The 12990-nt window shown below is 43.9% G+C and overlaps 1 protein-coding gene across 1 annotated transcript in view; it reads left to right on the forward strand.

Moving 5' to 3' along the window:
• The window catches only part of LOC121836453 (endoplasmic reticulum aminopeptidase 2-like), a 37930-nt gene extending 30126 nt beyond the window's left edge, over positions 1–7804 (forward strand). The window contains exons 5-8 of the mRNA XM_042291353.1: positions 1609–1760; positions 3036–3149; positions 4174–4308; positions 7610–7804. Of these exons, the coding sequence (XP_042147287.1) occupies positions 1609–1760; positions 3036–3149; positions 4174–4308; positions 7610–7804 (596 nt within the window). The remainder of the gene's footprint in view (positions 1–1608; positions 1761–3035; positions 3150–4173; positions 4309–7609) is intronic.
• Positions 7805–12990: the final 5186 nt, after the last annotated feature.

The raw sequence follows: 12990 nt of genomic DNA on the forward strand, positions 1-12990 counted from the left end.
AATTATCATGCTGAACTGCGAAGACAACAAAAATGCCTTCTTAAAACAAGAATTTCAAGTTGTTCGATGCTTAGTTTTCACCGGATACCTCGTACTTACTAAAAATTGAACTTTCGAAAATGTGGGAGCATCGTTCTTCTAAAAAAAAAAAAAAAACGTTAGTCATAACATATTTTGTTTTATAATGCAAAAAGTCTGAAAGACGTCGCATCGATTGTGGGTGCGTCATGTGACTTCAAACTTTCCCATAGCCAGATCGTTAGAAGCCGACGGCTGATATAAATATAAAGCGAGCATAAAAAGGAAAGCGGCTGGAAAGGTGCATAATACATATCCGAGAAAACAAAGCAAATAACTTAGGTTAAACAAGGCCAGCTCTATTTCGTAGTGCTATTTACCGATCCTCATAGTTATATTTTCCTAAGTTAGATATACCTGTTTTGTAATTTTTTTTCTTTGTATTTGTTTTTAATGTTACGTGAACCATGAACCGGTGTATACCTCTATTCTACTATTTATTATTGCCACTGACTTTTATTTTTATTTATTCGATGCATCAAGTTTCCTCATTCAATAATCTTTTAAGACATTTATTGTCAATAACACCGTTCGTAAAAAAACAGTATTCGACTGTGATGATGATCAATATCTCTAATATTGTGCCCTATACCAAGTGGCGCAAACACTTTCTAAAGCCGAGAACTTACTTTTATCTATCTCGAATCGTGGTATTTTGATGGCCATTACAAAAGTGCAAGGAAATTTAAACAAAGTGAGCGCATATTAGTTTTGAAACATGCTTCAATAATTAGGCCTTCGTTTTTTATCTACGTTGGGATTTATATTTCATTATTTAATATGGCTTGCGCAAATAAAAAAATTATTGTGATATTTAATATTTTTTTCCTCGTGTCCACTTAGTCGTTTTCTGTGAGATTCTCGGAATGTTCGTAAATTTCGAGGCGTCGCTACGGTAGGAAACAAAACTCTTTGCAATATGAAAACTAAAACGAGCATCCCCAACTTTTCTGGACATCAACGCCTCCGCACATGCACTGAACTCATAATGTCAACTGAACAAATATCGCAATGTTCCCTGGGAATATTTAAGGTTACCGTCATGAAATATCAATAGGTAGTAATTAAACCTCTGGACGTGTATATTTTCTTATTCCTCGGCTTTGCGATTTCTTTTTCCATTGACTGTTATGGGCCACGTTCACAAAATTTTAAATTTCTGGTTGTCTTGAAAAGAGGTAGTGATGTTCCCAAGGACGGCAATTGCCAAACTATCCTGGAACGCAAACCAATTAGAATTTTGATATTTATGACAACATTCTATTCCACGGAATGTCCCAAAAAGTCATCCATGTTCATGGTTATTTTGGGCGTTTTACTTTGCGTTTTCAAATTAAAACAATGACTATACAATTGCTTTATAAAATTCGAATATGATCGGCAGAGGAAGACACTTCACATGCTTAGGAAGAAATTGCAGTGAGTCGTATACATCATACTAATGCCAGCTTCTTATTTATGTTTAACCTAAGGAAAGTAAATCCCCAAGTACATATGATCACCGTTTTAATGAATTGCGTTGTTGCACAGACATGATCTCGCTTCCCTCGTTCCTGGCGGACGCCATGGAGAACTGGGGTCTGCTCACGTTCCACGAGCAATGTCTCATCTTCGACGAAACCACCACGCCCCACAAGAAGCCCCTGATCGTGGGCCTCATCGCCCATGAAGTCGCTCATCAGGTGAGCGGGATTTATAGTTTATAACTGACATCGAATATCGGCAACGAGACCAGAAAGTCATATTTTCATTTTCATATAAATTCCTCCGTGTGACAGACATGTGCTGCTGAACTATAGTCGGTGGTCATCGTTTACGGGAAAATCGTCGTTGGGAATCGTGCCAGAGCTCTAAATCTGATAATACTCTTACTAGATAGCATAATCCACCGCCCAGTTTAATACTCATTCTCTCACCCGTCATTTAACAACTAGTTTGTGGCTTCAAGCATATTTAAACTTTAGGTACAATTTTCAGTTTATTATGTGCTAACCTTATAAGTTGCCTTTAATTTTAGTGACGGCTTGGTAACATTTTTGCAGTATCTTGTGACTTAGTTCAGTTACAGTTGCTTCGCAAAATTGTGTTGAAATATATCCAAATTCATGTTTATCCAGTCTCCACATCAGTGTTATATATGAGCTCACTATCTCCAACTTTGCTCTAAGCGAAAAAGAAACAGATGGATGGTACCAATATAATTTTTTGGGGGGAAACTTAACAGTTTGTTAGCAAGCGCAGCATGACTCGACGCCAGTAACTGAAACGTGAAAGAGTTTATTTTTATGAGTAAATGTATTCAGATACATTATTTATAATTGAACTATCGTGAAACTAACCACCACTAAACTTATAAAATCGTAACTAACTAAATTATTGTTTTTAAGGTAATACTGACAGCTCTAATTCGGGCTCCTGCTAATGTGCGCTCTTGCGAGTTATTTGCAATTTATAACATGTTCACAGAAAAAGAAGAAACCAAAGTTATATTCTATAATTGACGCCATTGGTGCAAGCCGAATCAAAGTTATTGTGCAGTGAACATCTCACATTTGTTGTATCAGTCTGTGTATGAGTTGCATCCATTTATGTCGTCGCGTCCTGAATCTTACCCGCGTTCTGGAGACGCGCATGTATACGTATATGCTGATGTCGACGCCGGCACTGTTCGCTTTAGTTTGGACACATAATGGTATCAATGCGTCTAGTAGAATTTTAATGCTTGAATTTAATGCTTTAATGTCTGTGGATTCAGCAGCAAAGTAGAAAGGGCTGATCATAGATGGTTCCCAATGAGTTAAATTTGTAAGTGCATGATTGCCACATAACCGTACACAATGCCATTTAGGACAAGATTTTGTTCTGTGTGGGAGAAACACGAAAGCTACCGATTTTATAATTGTGCAAGCGTCACCCCTGCAATGCATCATGTTGTGACACCCGCTCCGCTCCGACAGTGGTTCGGCGACCTGGTAACCATGGACTGGTGGGGCGACGTGTGGCTCAACGAGGGATTCGCTACTTACATGCAGTACACTGGAGCCCACTTCCTTGAGCATCAGTGGGAAATGGTAATGGCTGCTCAAACCCTAACGCACTTTTTTAAGAGGGAGACAGGGGCGGGGGGGGGGGGGGGGGGGGGAGGGGAGGGACGGTATGCAAAAGTTTGCTGCAATTGAGGATTCCAAAGGGTAAAATATTTCTTGCTCGTGTTTGTTTTAATTTAAAAGGTTAAAACAGCGCATAAAAACGACACACTGGATGAAGGAGGACACAGACAGAGCGCTCTGTCTGTGTCCTCCTTCACCCAGTCCGTCGTTTTTCCTATTTATTTTTTTGCGCTGTTTTAACCATTTAAGCATGTTGTACCAACTCGCCCAAGCTTCGTCTTGGGTATATCATGAGTACAACAGTTCTTACTAACATTTGTATTACTTATTTTAGAGTATTCAGGAGGTCGGGTAGGGTAGGGTAGGGTATTGCCGAGTTTCGTCGGCTCGGGTCACGTCGGGTCGCGTCGGGTCGGGTCGCGTTCGGTCGGGTGAGGTCGGGTCAGGTCTCGGATGGTCGAGTAACATCTAGCCAGTGCGTGTCGGACTGGGTAGGGTCGGGTCGGTTGGGCCGGGTCGAATGGGTCGAATTTGATCAAGGCGGGTCTTGTCCGGTCTGGTACTGTCGGGAAAGGACGTGTCAGGTCGAGTGTTTTCTAAATATCGAAAGTAACTCATTTGCTTTATAAAATGAGTTATGAACTTTCGAGGGTTACTTCTTGAGAATGTATAGACGCTTTGCAGCAGCTGTGCATGGACGCCGCCATAACTGACCTTCAGTTTTTGTTTCCTCTTATTCCGTTTATTTCACTTCATTATTACCATAGCAGGCCAGGTTATTGCCATATTAGATACAACTCTGTTCTTTTCTAAAGCATCTGCCTTTGTAGACGATCGTCAACTACCGTTTCGGTTGCTCGGCGTCTCGGTAAGACAAGAGAAGGTCACTTATGGCGGCTGTAATTTGGCGCGTGTGTAAAGCGTCTATATCATTATAAGGGCGCTCAGCGCGGACGGTTAACGCAGAGTTACATTATTATTTCAGATGGACCTATTCGTGGTGAACGAAATGCAGCCCATCTTGAAAGCGGAGTCGACCACAAAAATGTATCCAGTGTCCGTCGACACAAATTCAACGGGCCACCTCGATAAATTGTTCGATAAAATCCTGTACAGCAAGGTAACAACGTTAGCTTACCCGGGAAGGGACGAGGTTTGGAGTATCTGCAGCACGACTCAAACAAATTATGTCTACCTTTCCCCGCGCCCTACAGTACCACGATATTGTCCACCATCTTTTACCAATAACCACAACCGCAACGCATTCGCGAAGCTCATTTTTCGGGGTCCACATGGCGTATCTCTGTGCATTGAGAGAGGTAGTGTCTTTAAAAAAAAAAGTGGCGGCTGAAAACCACCTTTATTTTCTGTTTCGACGCACCAGAAGAGGTTTATACTTCTAGAAAGAATCACATGGGAGTTTTATCTCAAAAACTTTAATTGTCATACTTGTAGGAGACGGTGCACTTCCTTAACGGGCTGTACCATCTACCGTGAGAGGCTACATTATCGAGGGACTTAAGTTTTTAACAAATTGTGGTGTCATGCTTCGCGAAACCGACGCTTTTTTTATGCTTACAGAAATGCTTGTCCCGATTTTCCCTGGGACTCCTACTGTTACGTAACCGTCTATTTTTTCTTCATGATGCAGGCATCGAGCCTTATTAGAATGATGGCTCACTTCTTGACTCCGGAAGTGTTTCTTGCGGGTATGAAGGTACGGATCTTCCTATTTTATCTTCACTGTTCAAGACCCTTCGTTTAGCGTGTATTTATGGGAACTCATTTGTCTTAGAGCATACGTGGGAATAGCGTAGAGAAGAGGCTAAAATGTTCCTTTCGTTTTGGAAAATATTGGACATGACCTATTCACTTTGGCTACTTGATTGTTTCTTTGATAGATTAGACTTTAAACGTTCCATTTAATTTTGTTTTTCATCAGGTTGTGAAGCCATTAGTACTAAGAGTAATTTATCCACGATATAGAGTCACGGAGACCTCAAATTATTTATACTTTATCTATTCCGCTGTACTTGAGAAACATACAAAGGGATCCCAGTTTTTGGTAATATTCCGCAAGTTTCAGTTTGTCACAAAACGTCGTTTTCTTAGGGGCTGCACATAATTTACAAATCCTATGTCCAGCTTCTTAGCTAACGTTTCAAGAAAGGTGGGTTTAGATTACCCTTGAAAAATGTGCAGGTTAACCCTTGTACTGGCCCCTCTGAACTTGTATATATTACCTTATTTATGTAACCTCAAGGTGTCAGGCAGACAACTTCCATCCTAATCTACTCCTCATTTGCCTGTTGTACACCGCGCGACAGAGTTAGGGTAACATGACATTGATGTTTTTTAGGCATTTTATACTCTTAAAAGGTACCGACCAACACAAAATGTTGCCGTCTAAGTTAATGCCTTAGGCTTAGAGAACGGTTAGAAGGGTACTGGAGGCTTAAACAAGAAAGGTTTTGGAGGGGTCTTGTCTTCCTCAGTTGAGCACATTCCACCAGAATAGTGCCTCTAATGACAGCGCTTACAGCTGTGAGAAAAAAAGAAGAAACGGAAAAATATTGGTGATTGTTTGTTCGTTCTATCTGTGACAAATCCTGTAAGGTCAAAGGCAAAAATAACATTGAACGGGCTCATGAGATCTCGTTGCATGAGTCCACCTGGTGTTATGAATAAGAATGTTTAGTACTGTCAGTAGGCTAAATGCCTTGCGTTCCACCTCAGCCTCTCGCTTAAACACACTCTACAAGCCATGGTCCAGCAGCGTTAAGACGAGAAATAAAGTGCGTCCTAATAGGCACTTTTCTTTCTGAGATTTTCCGCGAATGTAGGTAACATGAGAAGATGATGAAAGGTGAGCTTCAGCTTACTTTTTTTGGGGGTTCACCACAGGCGTATCTCAAGAAATACAGCTATGGGAACGTCCACCAGGACCAGCTGTTCGAAGAGCTGACTTTGGTCTGTTTCGTCTTCCCTGTTAACCATTGGCTATTACTTAATTCTCAATATATCAAAGTGGGAAGTGTAATTATACCGTTTATTTAGATCTAAAGGCGTTCGCGAGAAGCGCATTCTCCGCAAACATTTTTTATGGATGGAACAAGTGAGGTTCATAGTACGACTCGCGTTTTTTTTTTTGGACGTACGCCAGAAAGCTCAAAGATACTTGCAACCATACCGGCTTTATTACTGTGTAAAAATACCTCATAGCTTCCGCTTCGGAGGGACACTGGAGACAACTTGAACTTTTCTCAAATCAACCTTGTTTTGCGACTCAAAAAAAAAAAAAAATTCGGTAAACTTTTTTTTTTTTTAAAGATTAAATGAGGTTTTTGTTCATTTCTTTGACGAAAAAATGCGCTTTGAATAAGAAAAATAGCAAGAGCAGGAAAAACAAAATGCCTTCATACATACGCACTTTGGCTTGAGTGGCGACATCCCAATCATTTCTTCGCCAAATCGTGTTTTTTTTTTTTTTTTTTTACAGCGGAGTTGTTAAGGGTTAGTTTCCCCAGGATCGTGTCCACCAGCAAAGAAATGATGACTCCGAAATGTTGACACTACCGCCATCTATGAGCGACGGCAGCAACCAGACAACTGGTTTCCGCCGTCGCTCATAGTTGGCGGACACCTATCTTCGGAGGAAGAAGAGCGGGAACTGAACGAGCGGCGAAGTGCGCAGCAGCGCGAATGGTTCCGCAACGGCCTTGAGGCCGCTATTGCCTAAAGTTCCACTGCGTCGAGCGCTTCAGATTCCCTTGCGAAAGAAGAGCATATCGCTCGCCTAAAATTCCACCGCCGAGAATAGAAGCTACAGCTCCGCTGCGCTTCCTTCTTCACCAGAATGAATGGCTGGAAATTTATGTATATATATATAAATTATAATCGTTTGAAGAGCGCGCAATCCAATGTGACTCAGCTCGAGAGCATAGCCTTGGCTAATGCTCAGACGCCATTTGACCAGATAACTCACGCACTCACTACGCCAGCGCGTCACCCGCCGGTCCGCTTAGTGCAACAAAGAATGATGTCTTCACCCCAAGGAAAACAGCCACGTAAGCGCCCTAAGCAAGACGTTTGCCTCGTTTTCTTCGTCATCACTCCTAGAGGGAACAGTCATTTGACTGTGACGACGATGTAGAGTTACTGTTGTAAAACGTACCCTTGCAGCAGAGAACTCAAGCCAGCATGCGCAATGTATTTTGTTAAATGTTGCTTCGTTAAATAGGCAAGGAACAAAAAAAAAAAAAGAGAAACCTAGGTTTTTGGAAAAACAAACACAAATCAGAACCATGTTGCACGATTGATTGCTGGTCACGGTAATACATGTATTTATACTTGACCTGGCATCCGGCGGAGCGAGGAGGATTCTGAAACGCTGCGTGCAACGCCGCGACACCTCGCTTCAGGCTCAGCGCGGCCTGGTCGACGTTAAGCGAGTGATGCGCTACTGGACTAAGCACGCGGGCTACCCCCTGGTCACCGTCAACAGGCTCTACGGCAAGGCAAGCGCCGTGTTCAGTCAGCAAGACTACCTGACTCTGGCGAATGTCGGGGAAACGGCGGAGAAACTGCCCAAAAACAAATCGTACGTGAAACGCTGATGTCTAGATATATATCCTAAGAGATGGTCTTGTTTATTTATTTATTTGTTTAATTACAAGTACCTTCCCACAATCTCCCCGAGGGCATTACAAAAGGGGGGGGGGGGGGGGGGGGGGGTAACTGGTTAGTGACAGGCATAATTTGGCATTTTCGGTGATGGTGACGCTGTCACCGGGAAGGCCATTCTAGTCCAGTTTCAGGCAGAAATGAATTCCGGTATAAGCTGTGGACTCGTGTCGGGCGATCTTGCATGAGTCGACTAGTGTTGAAAAGACGCAGCTGAAATAGTCGAGGAGAGATATTTTTAAAGATGGAGAGTGATAGCCTTATGAAGAAAATGGGAAATGTCACGACGCAGAGAAACCTGAGATGGTTTATTACAGCGGAACTGTTAAGGGTCAGTTTCCCCAGGATCGTGTCCGCATATGACACAAAACTCTGGACAGCTACCGCAATCTATGAGCGACGGTGGCAACCAGGCAGCTGGTTGCCGCCGCTGGGTTTTGTCTGGGACAGTCCTTTCCTAAGGCTACGGAGCTCGTCAGTCTCGTCACGCCGAACTCGTCCCAAAAAACCACGCGGTGACGCCTTGTCTTTCTTTCGCTGTACCGTATTTTTTTTTTTTAATGCGAAATTATTAACTATCTCATGGAGTGGAGCCGGCGGCGTCTGTAACCGAAAAAAAAGAAAAAAAAAAACGCGATAGAAGTGTTTATTTTTCTATTGGCTCAGCTAAACAGCTCCCAGATAGCCATTGGCGGCCGCTTTACGAGAACGCGCGCTTGGCTGCCGTTCTCATTCAGGCGTTGCCGGAGGGGGGTGGGGGCCTGCGGCAGCTTCTGCTCCTCTCGGCGCCGAGGAACATGGCGGCGCCTGAGGCATCGATATCGGCGGCGTTCGCAATCTTGGCAGTAGCGAAACGTGGCTGTCCATGCCAGTACACCGAAAACGATCTAAGGGAGTGGAAGAGCGGCATTTATGCTTCCGCATTTACGACTCATAAGAAGTGCCTAAGTGTCTTTGGAATTTTTTTTCTCTTATTCTTTACCCAGTTTTCAGCACGACTCCCATCATCACAATTGGTCAGTTACATGCTCCAGTCAATGGCGAACGGGGTGGATGCCTTTTGTTTGCACAGAAGGACCATTAGAGGGTAATATCGGTCGATCTTTTTATTGACTCAACTTATTGAAGGAAAACCGATGATTTGTGTTTAGAGAGCATTGTGGGGCTGCTTGGATGCAGAAGCTTCTGAGAGCGCATAACGAGAGTTTCGGACTATTCTCAGCACGACTGCGGAAGAACACAGCTAAGTATTCAGGAGTCATGCTTATTAATTAAGGTGTTTTCTTTCGGTTAGGAAAGTTTATCTTTCCAGAGGTGCGTCGGCATTGTGTTTTTTAGCTTTCTACGTTTGGGTCGGCGGGGCCAGAGCGGCCGCGGTGCGGGAACGGTCCCCCCCTGCGGTCGTTAAGAAGCGTCTCGGGTTTCGGGAGTCTGCTCGGACCGGGACCGAAAGAGCCCGCGCTGGAAGATGCTTGTGCCTTATAATCGAATGTGCGTGTATGCAGAGGGTTTTGCCGCTTAGTGTAAAATTGTCCTTTTTGCCCGATACAATAATTTAGTGGTTGGCGCCAGTCAGGCTGGGAAAATAGCAGAGAACAACTCTACAAGGAGTTTGGGTTTGGTGGTTAGGACGCCAAAATGACAGCTCGCCGACCATTGGAGAACAGTGTACCACGTGTGAGTGGCGGAATTTGAAGAGATTGGTCGGTTCCTGAGGGGAAAGGAGGCCCCTACGGGCCTACAAAAGGAGCGCGGAGAGAATTTTGAGGGATTCGGACTTTGGATTTGATGGAGAGAAATTGGGGACGGGGGTCGAGACTTGAGACGAGGCGGGATGGTCTCCCAAGTTGGGACTTGTAACTAGAGTGTAAATAAATGCACATAGTTCTTTTCAAGCAGTGAGTCGACCCATCACTCAGCGACGTTCGTGCCACCACGCTCCAGATCATCGAAGCGGAACCTGCCTCCCACACCACCGGGAGGACTTTAACTAGCACCGTTAAGACTTATGGCTTCGTCCTTCATACTAAATCACCCTACAATGAGAGAGTGGCCTACGTCCGCATTTGTCACAACATGTTGACACATTGCAGGTCCGCGTCGTGGGAAATTCCGATCACCTACACCCCCAAGGCGGCGGCCAACTTTTCGAAGACGGCAGTCGTCCATTGGCTTTCCACCAATGAAGGTAGGCCCCTATAAACTACCGTGAAGGGCAGCTGTATACTCCATCTCACAAACATTTGCAAGGTGGCAATGTTGTGCGCGAGCAAGTGACATTGAAAGCAGCTTTCTATGCGCGAATTGACGTAGGAATGAAGTTTCCTGCTGAGCTAGACTCACGTGGCAGTCTCTGCACTGTAAAAGATATCCGGTCATAAAAAAACTCTTGGGGTTTCTTCGGCTTGTCTATATTTTGCTCACTATAAAAGTTCTTTTAAACACTCCCAGAAAGGTTCTTCGTGAAAAACCTATAAGAGGTTCTTGTAACCTCAATCTTTGATGCGAAATAGTTCTTCATCACCCGATAGACCGATCCCACCAAGCGTTCCACGCATGCGTGACGCCGCCATAACTGTAGTTCGTAGGAGGCAGATGCCAGGTCACGCGACAGCTCGTGCTGCCTCGTGGTCTGCTCGCGCAAACCTCCAGCAGGGTTGTCGCGCGTGCAGAAAGACTACAGCTCCCACGATGCATATCGGCAGCGGTGGCGTACTCAAACTAGCTGGTGAGATCGGTATATTACTTTTCTAGTGTGCCAGGGAGCGATAGTGCTTGAGACAAAACCGTTTTTTTACGAACTGAAGAGTTCTTGGGGCGTCAAAAGACTTTTCAATAACGGATTTTTTAGAGTGTGTCTGCATTGTAGAAATTCGATAGATTGTTTATAGAGTCACCGTATAACACTTAGCACATTAAAACATCTCTGCTCGTCAAAATTCTTCGAGATAATCGTAGACAGTAGAGCCACATAAACATTAAGCGCATTTGCGAAACAATGTAAAAACCCATCTATGGTTTCCATATATTGTCCTCGCCGCTTCTATAAGCATGTCACCTAATTGGACCACCACTCCACATCTTTCCTCCTGCAAGTGTAAAGGCCACGCATCCACTCGTAACACTCACTTGGGCCAAATAAATAAACAAAAAAAACAACAAAAAAACACTGACATAACACTTGTGTTAGATGCGTACTGAGAGCGCACCCCTAAAATATGGCGGATCTAATCATAGCAGTGGTTAGATACTTCGTTTGTGCCCTACCAAGGACTCCAGCCGAAACTCCAACCAGGAAGCTGGGCAGCAGTTCCCAGATGTAGCCCAGGTTCATGGGTTTATGAAGTGTCTAACTGGCGAGTGAATAGGTCTGGCGACAGCTTTGTCTGGGTACTGTAATAGGCGGAAAGAAAGCAAGTGTAGCTCCCATTTAGTTTTGAGTATATAATATAAAACGAACAGTGTATGACGGCCGTAAGCAACCGTAACCCCTAACTCATTATACAATTCCACGACAGCTATTGTAGCAACTACAAAGATAATCTGATGTCTTCTCTTAATTTGATATGTATTGCCTCACCTCAGCCTTTATAAAAAAAATATATATAATAATAATGACACTCGCGAACTGAGAAACAGAAAAACACAATGTCACTCTCTCCATACGCCTAATCAGGGTCCTTGATCTTCTTGCGTTATTTATCCGTGATGTTGTTCCTGCAGCGACATTTACAAACATACCAGACGATAACGAAGGCTGGCTGCTGGTGAATGTACGACGCGTCGGATACTTCAGAGTCAACTACGACAAAGAAAACTGGAAAAGTCTGTTGGCTCAGCTGAGGGACAATCCCCGAGTGAGTGAACTTTGAGTTGGTTACCTTTTTAAGTCGATTGGTACCGTAGCCACTAAAGCCTATGAATACGAAGGATAAATAGATTTTTCTCCTGCCGCGGTGACGTCCAGTTAGTCCTCGTGTCGAGCCATTCTTCGGAGATGGCTCGGCGTCAGGCTCGGGCCCAATTACAGTTCTAAGTTGGTGTCATCCTATAGACGTTTTCTGTTTCCTGTTCTTCTCAGTCGCGTGGGTTCCTATCTGGTATGCGGGACGAAAAATTATAAAACATTTCAACCTGGAATATCCGAGAAACTATAGGTAGGGCAAAACAAGAATGTATGACAATCACGCATTTTTCGTAGACCCCTTATAGCTGCGTGGAGAAAAAACAATGTTTAATTTACCGCATACCCAAAGCGACGACATTCAAGATGGCTGCGCCCTTGTGAAAAAGGTGTATACTCTTAGCGACTTATTAATGTGAAAGTCATATATATCTCAACGTTTAGTCGACTTTCAAAGTCCTTGAGCGGTAACACGACGGTGACCAAACCGAAAGGTACCAATGAAACGGCGCCAAAAGTGCGTCGTCAGAGAACGGGCTGTCTTCGGAGGTTCGCTATCACCGGGACCACAGCCGACGCCACGATCCGTGTCAGCCAATGAAACGGCGCCAAAAGTGCGTCGTCAAAGAGCGCGCTGCTTTTGGAGGTTCAATATTACGTTTACATCGGCGCTTGGACTTTTGCCTTCAATTCGTCTTAGGGATAACAGAAGAGACTCCGTGCAATTTTTCGCAGGCTCAATATTTCGCAATTTAGATAAAAGCTGAAGTTTTGGAGTGATTTGGGGGTTCCCATTTTCGCGACATGGTGGGATCTCAATATAGATTCCAATGTGTCTACATTTTACAGGAATTGTTCGCGGGACCTATTTTTTGAGAATTGTAGGCGATTCGCGAAATTCGCGAAAAGTAGGTCCTCGCGAAAATTAAGACGTTTGCAGTACTCCGTTTCACGATAACGTGGTGAACTGTGGAGGCTGCGGCCCCCGTCACCGAATAAGAGCATCTGTGCAATGCACGTGATAAAACTTTATGGTCGAGGCCACGGAGACCTCGTTACCGCTACAGCAACAGCGTCTCGCGCGACGAAATGTAGTTCTAGGCTTTTTTTTTTTTTAATTTTAATGTCAATTGAGTTGGCGCCATTTTATTCCCACCGAGAATGTATTAAAAAAAGGAATAGATATTCGAGAGTTTACGAGTTTCAATTATATTT

Source organism: Ixodes scapularis, unplaced genomic scaffold, assembly GCF_016920785.2.
Source record: "Ixodes scapularis isolate PalLabHiFi unplaced genomic scaffold, ASM1692078v2 PGA_scaffold2__306_contigs__length_199485367, whole genome shotgun sequence".
Lineage (NCBI taxonomy): Eukaryota > Metazoa > Arthropoda > Arachnida > Ixodida > Ixodidae > Ixodes > Ixodes scapularis.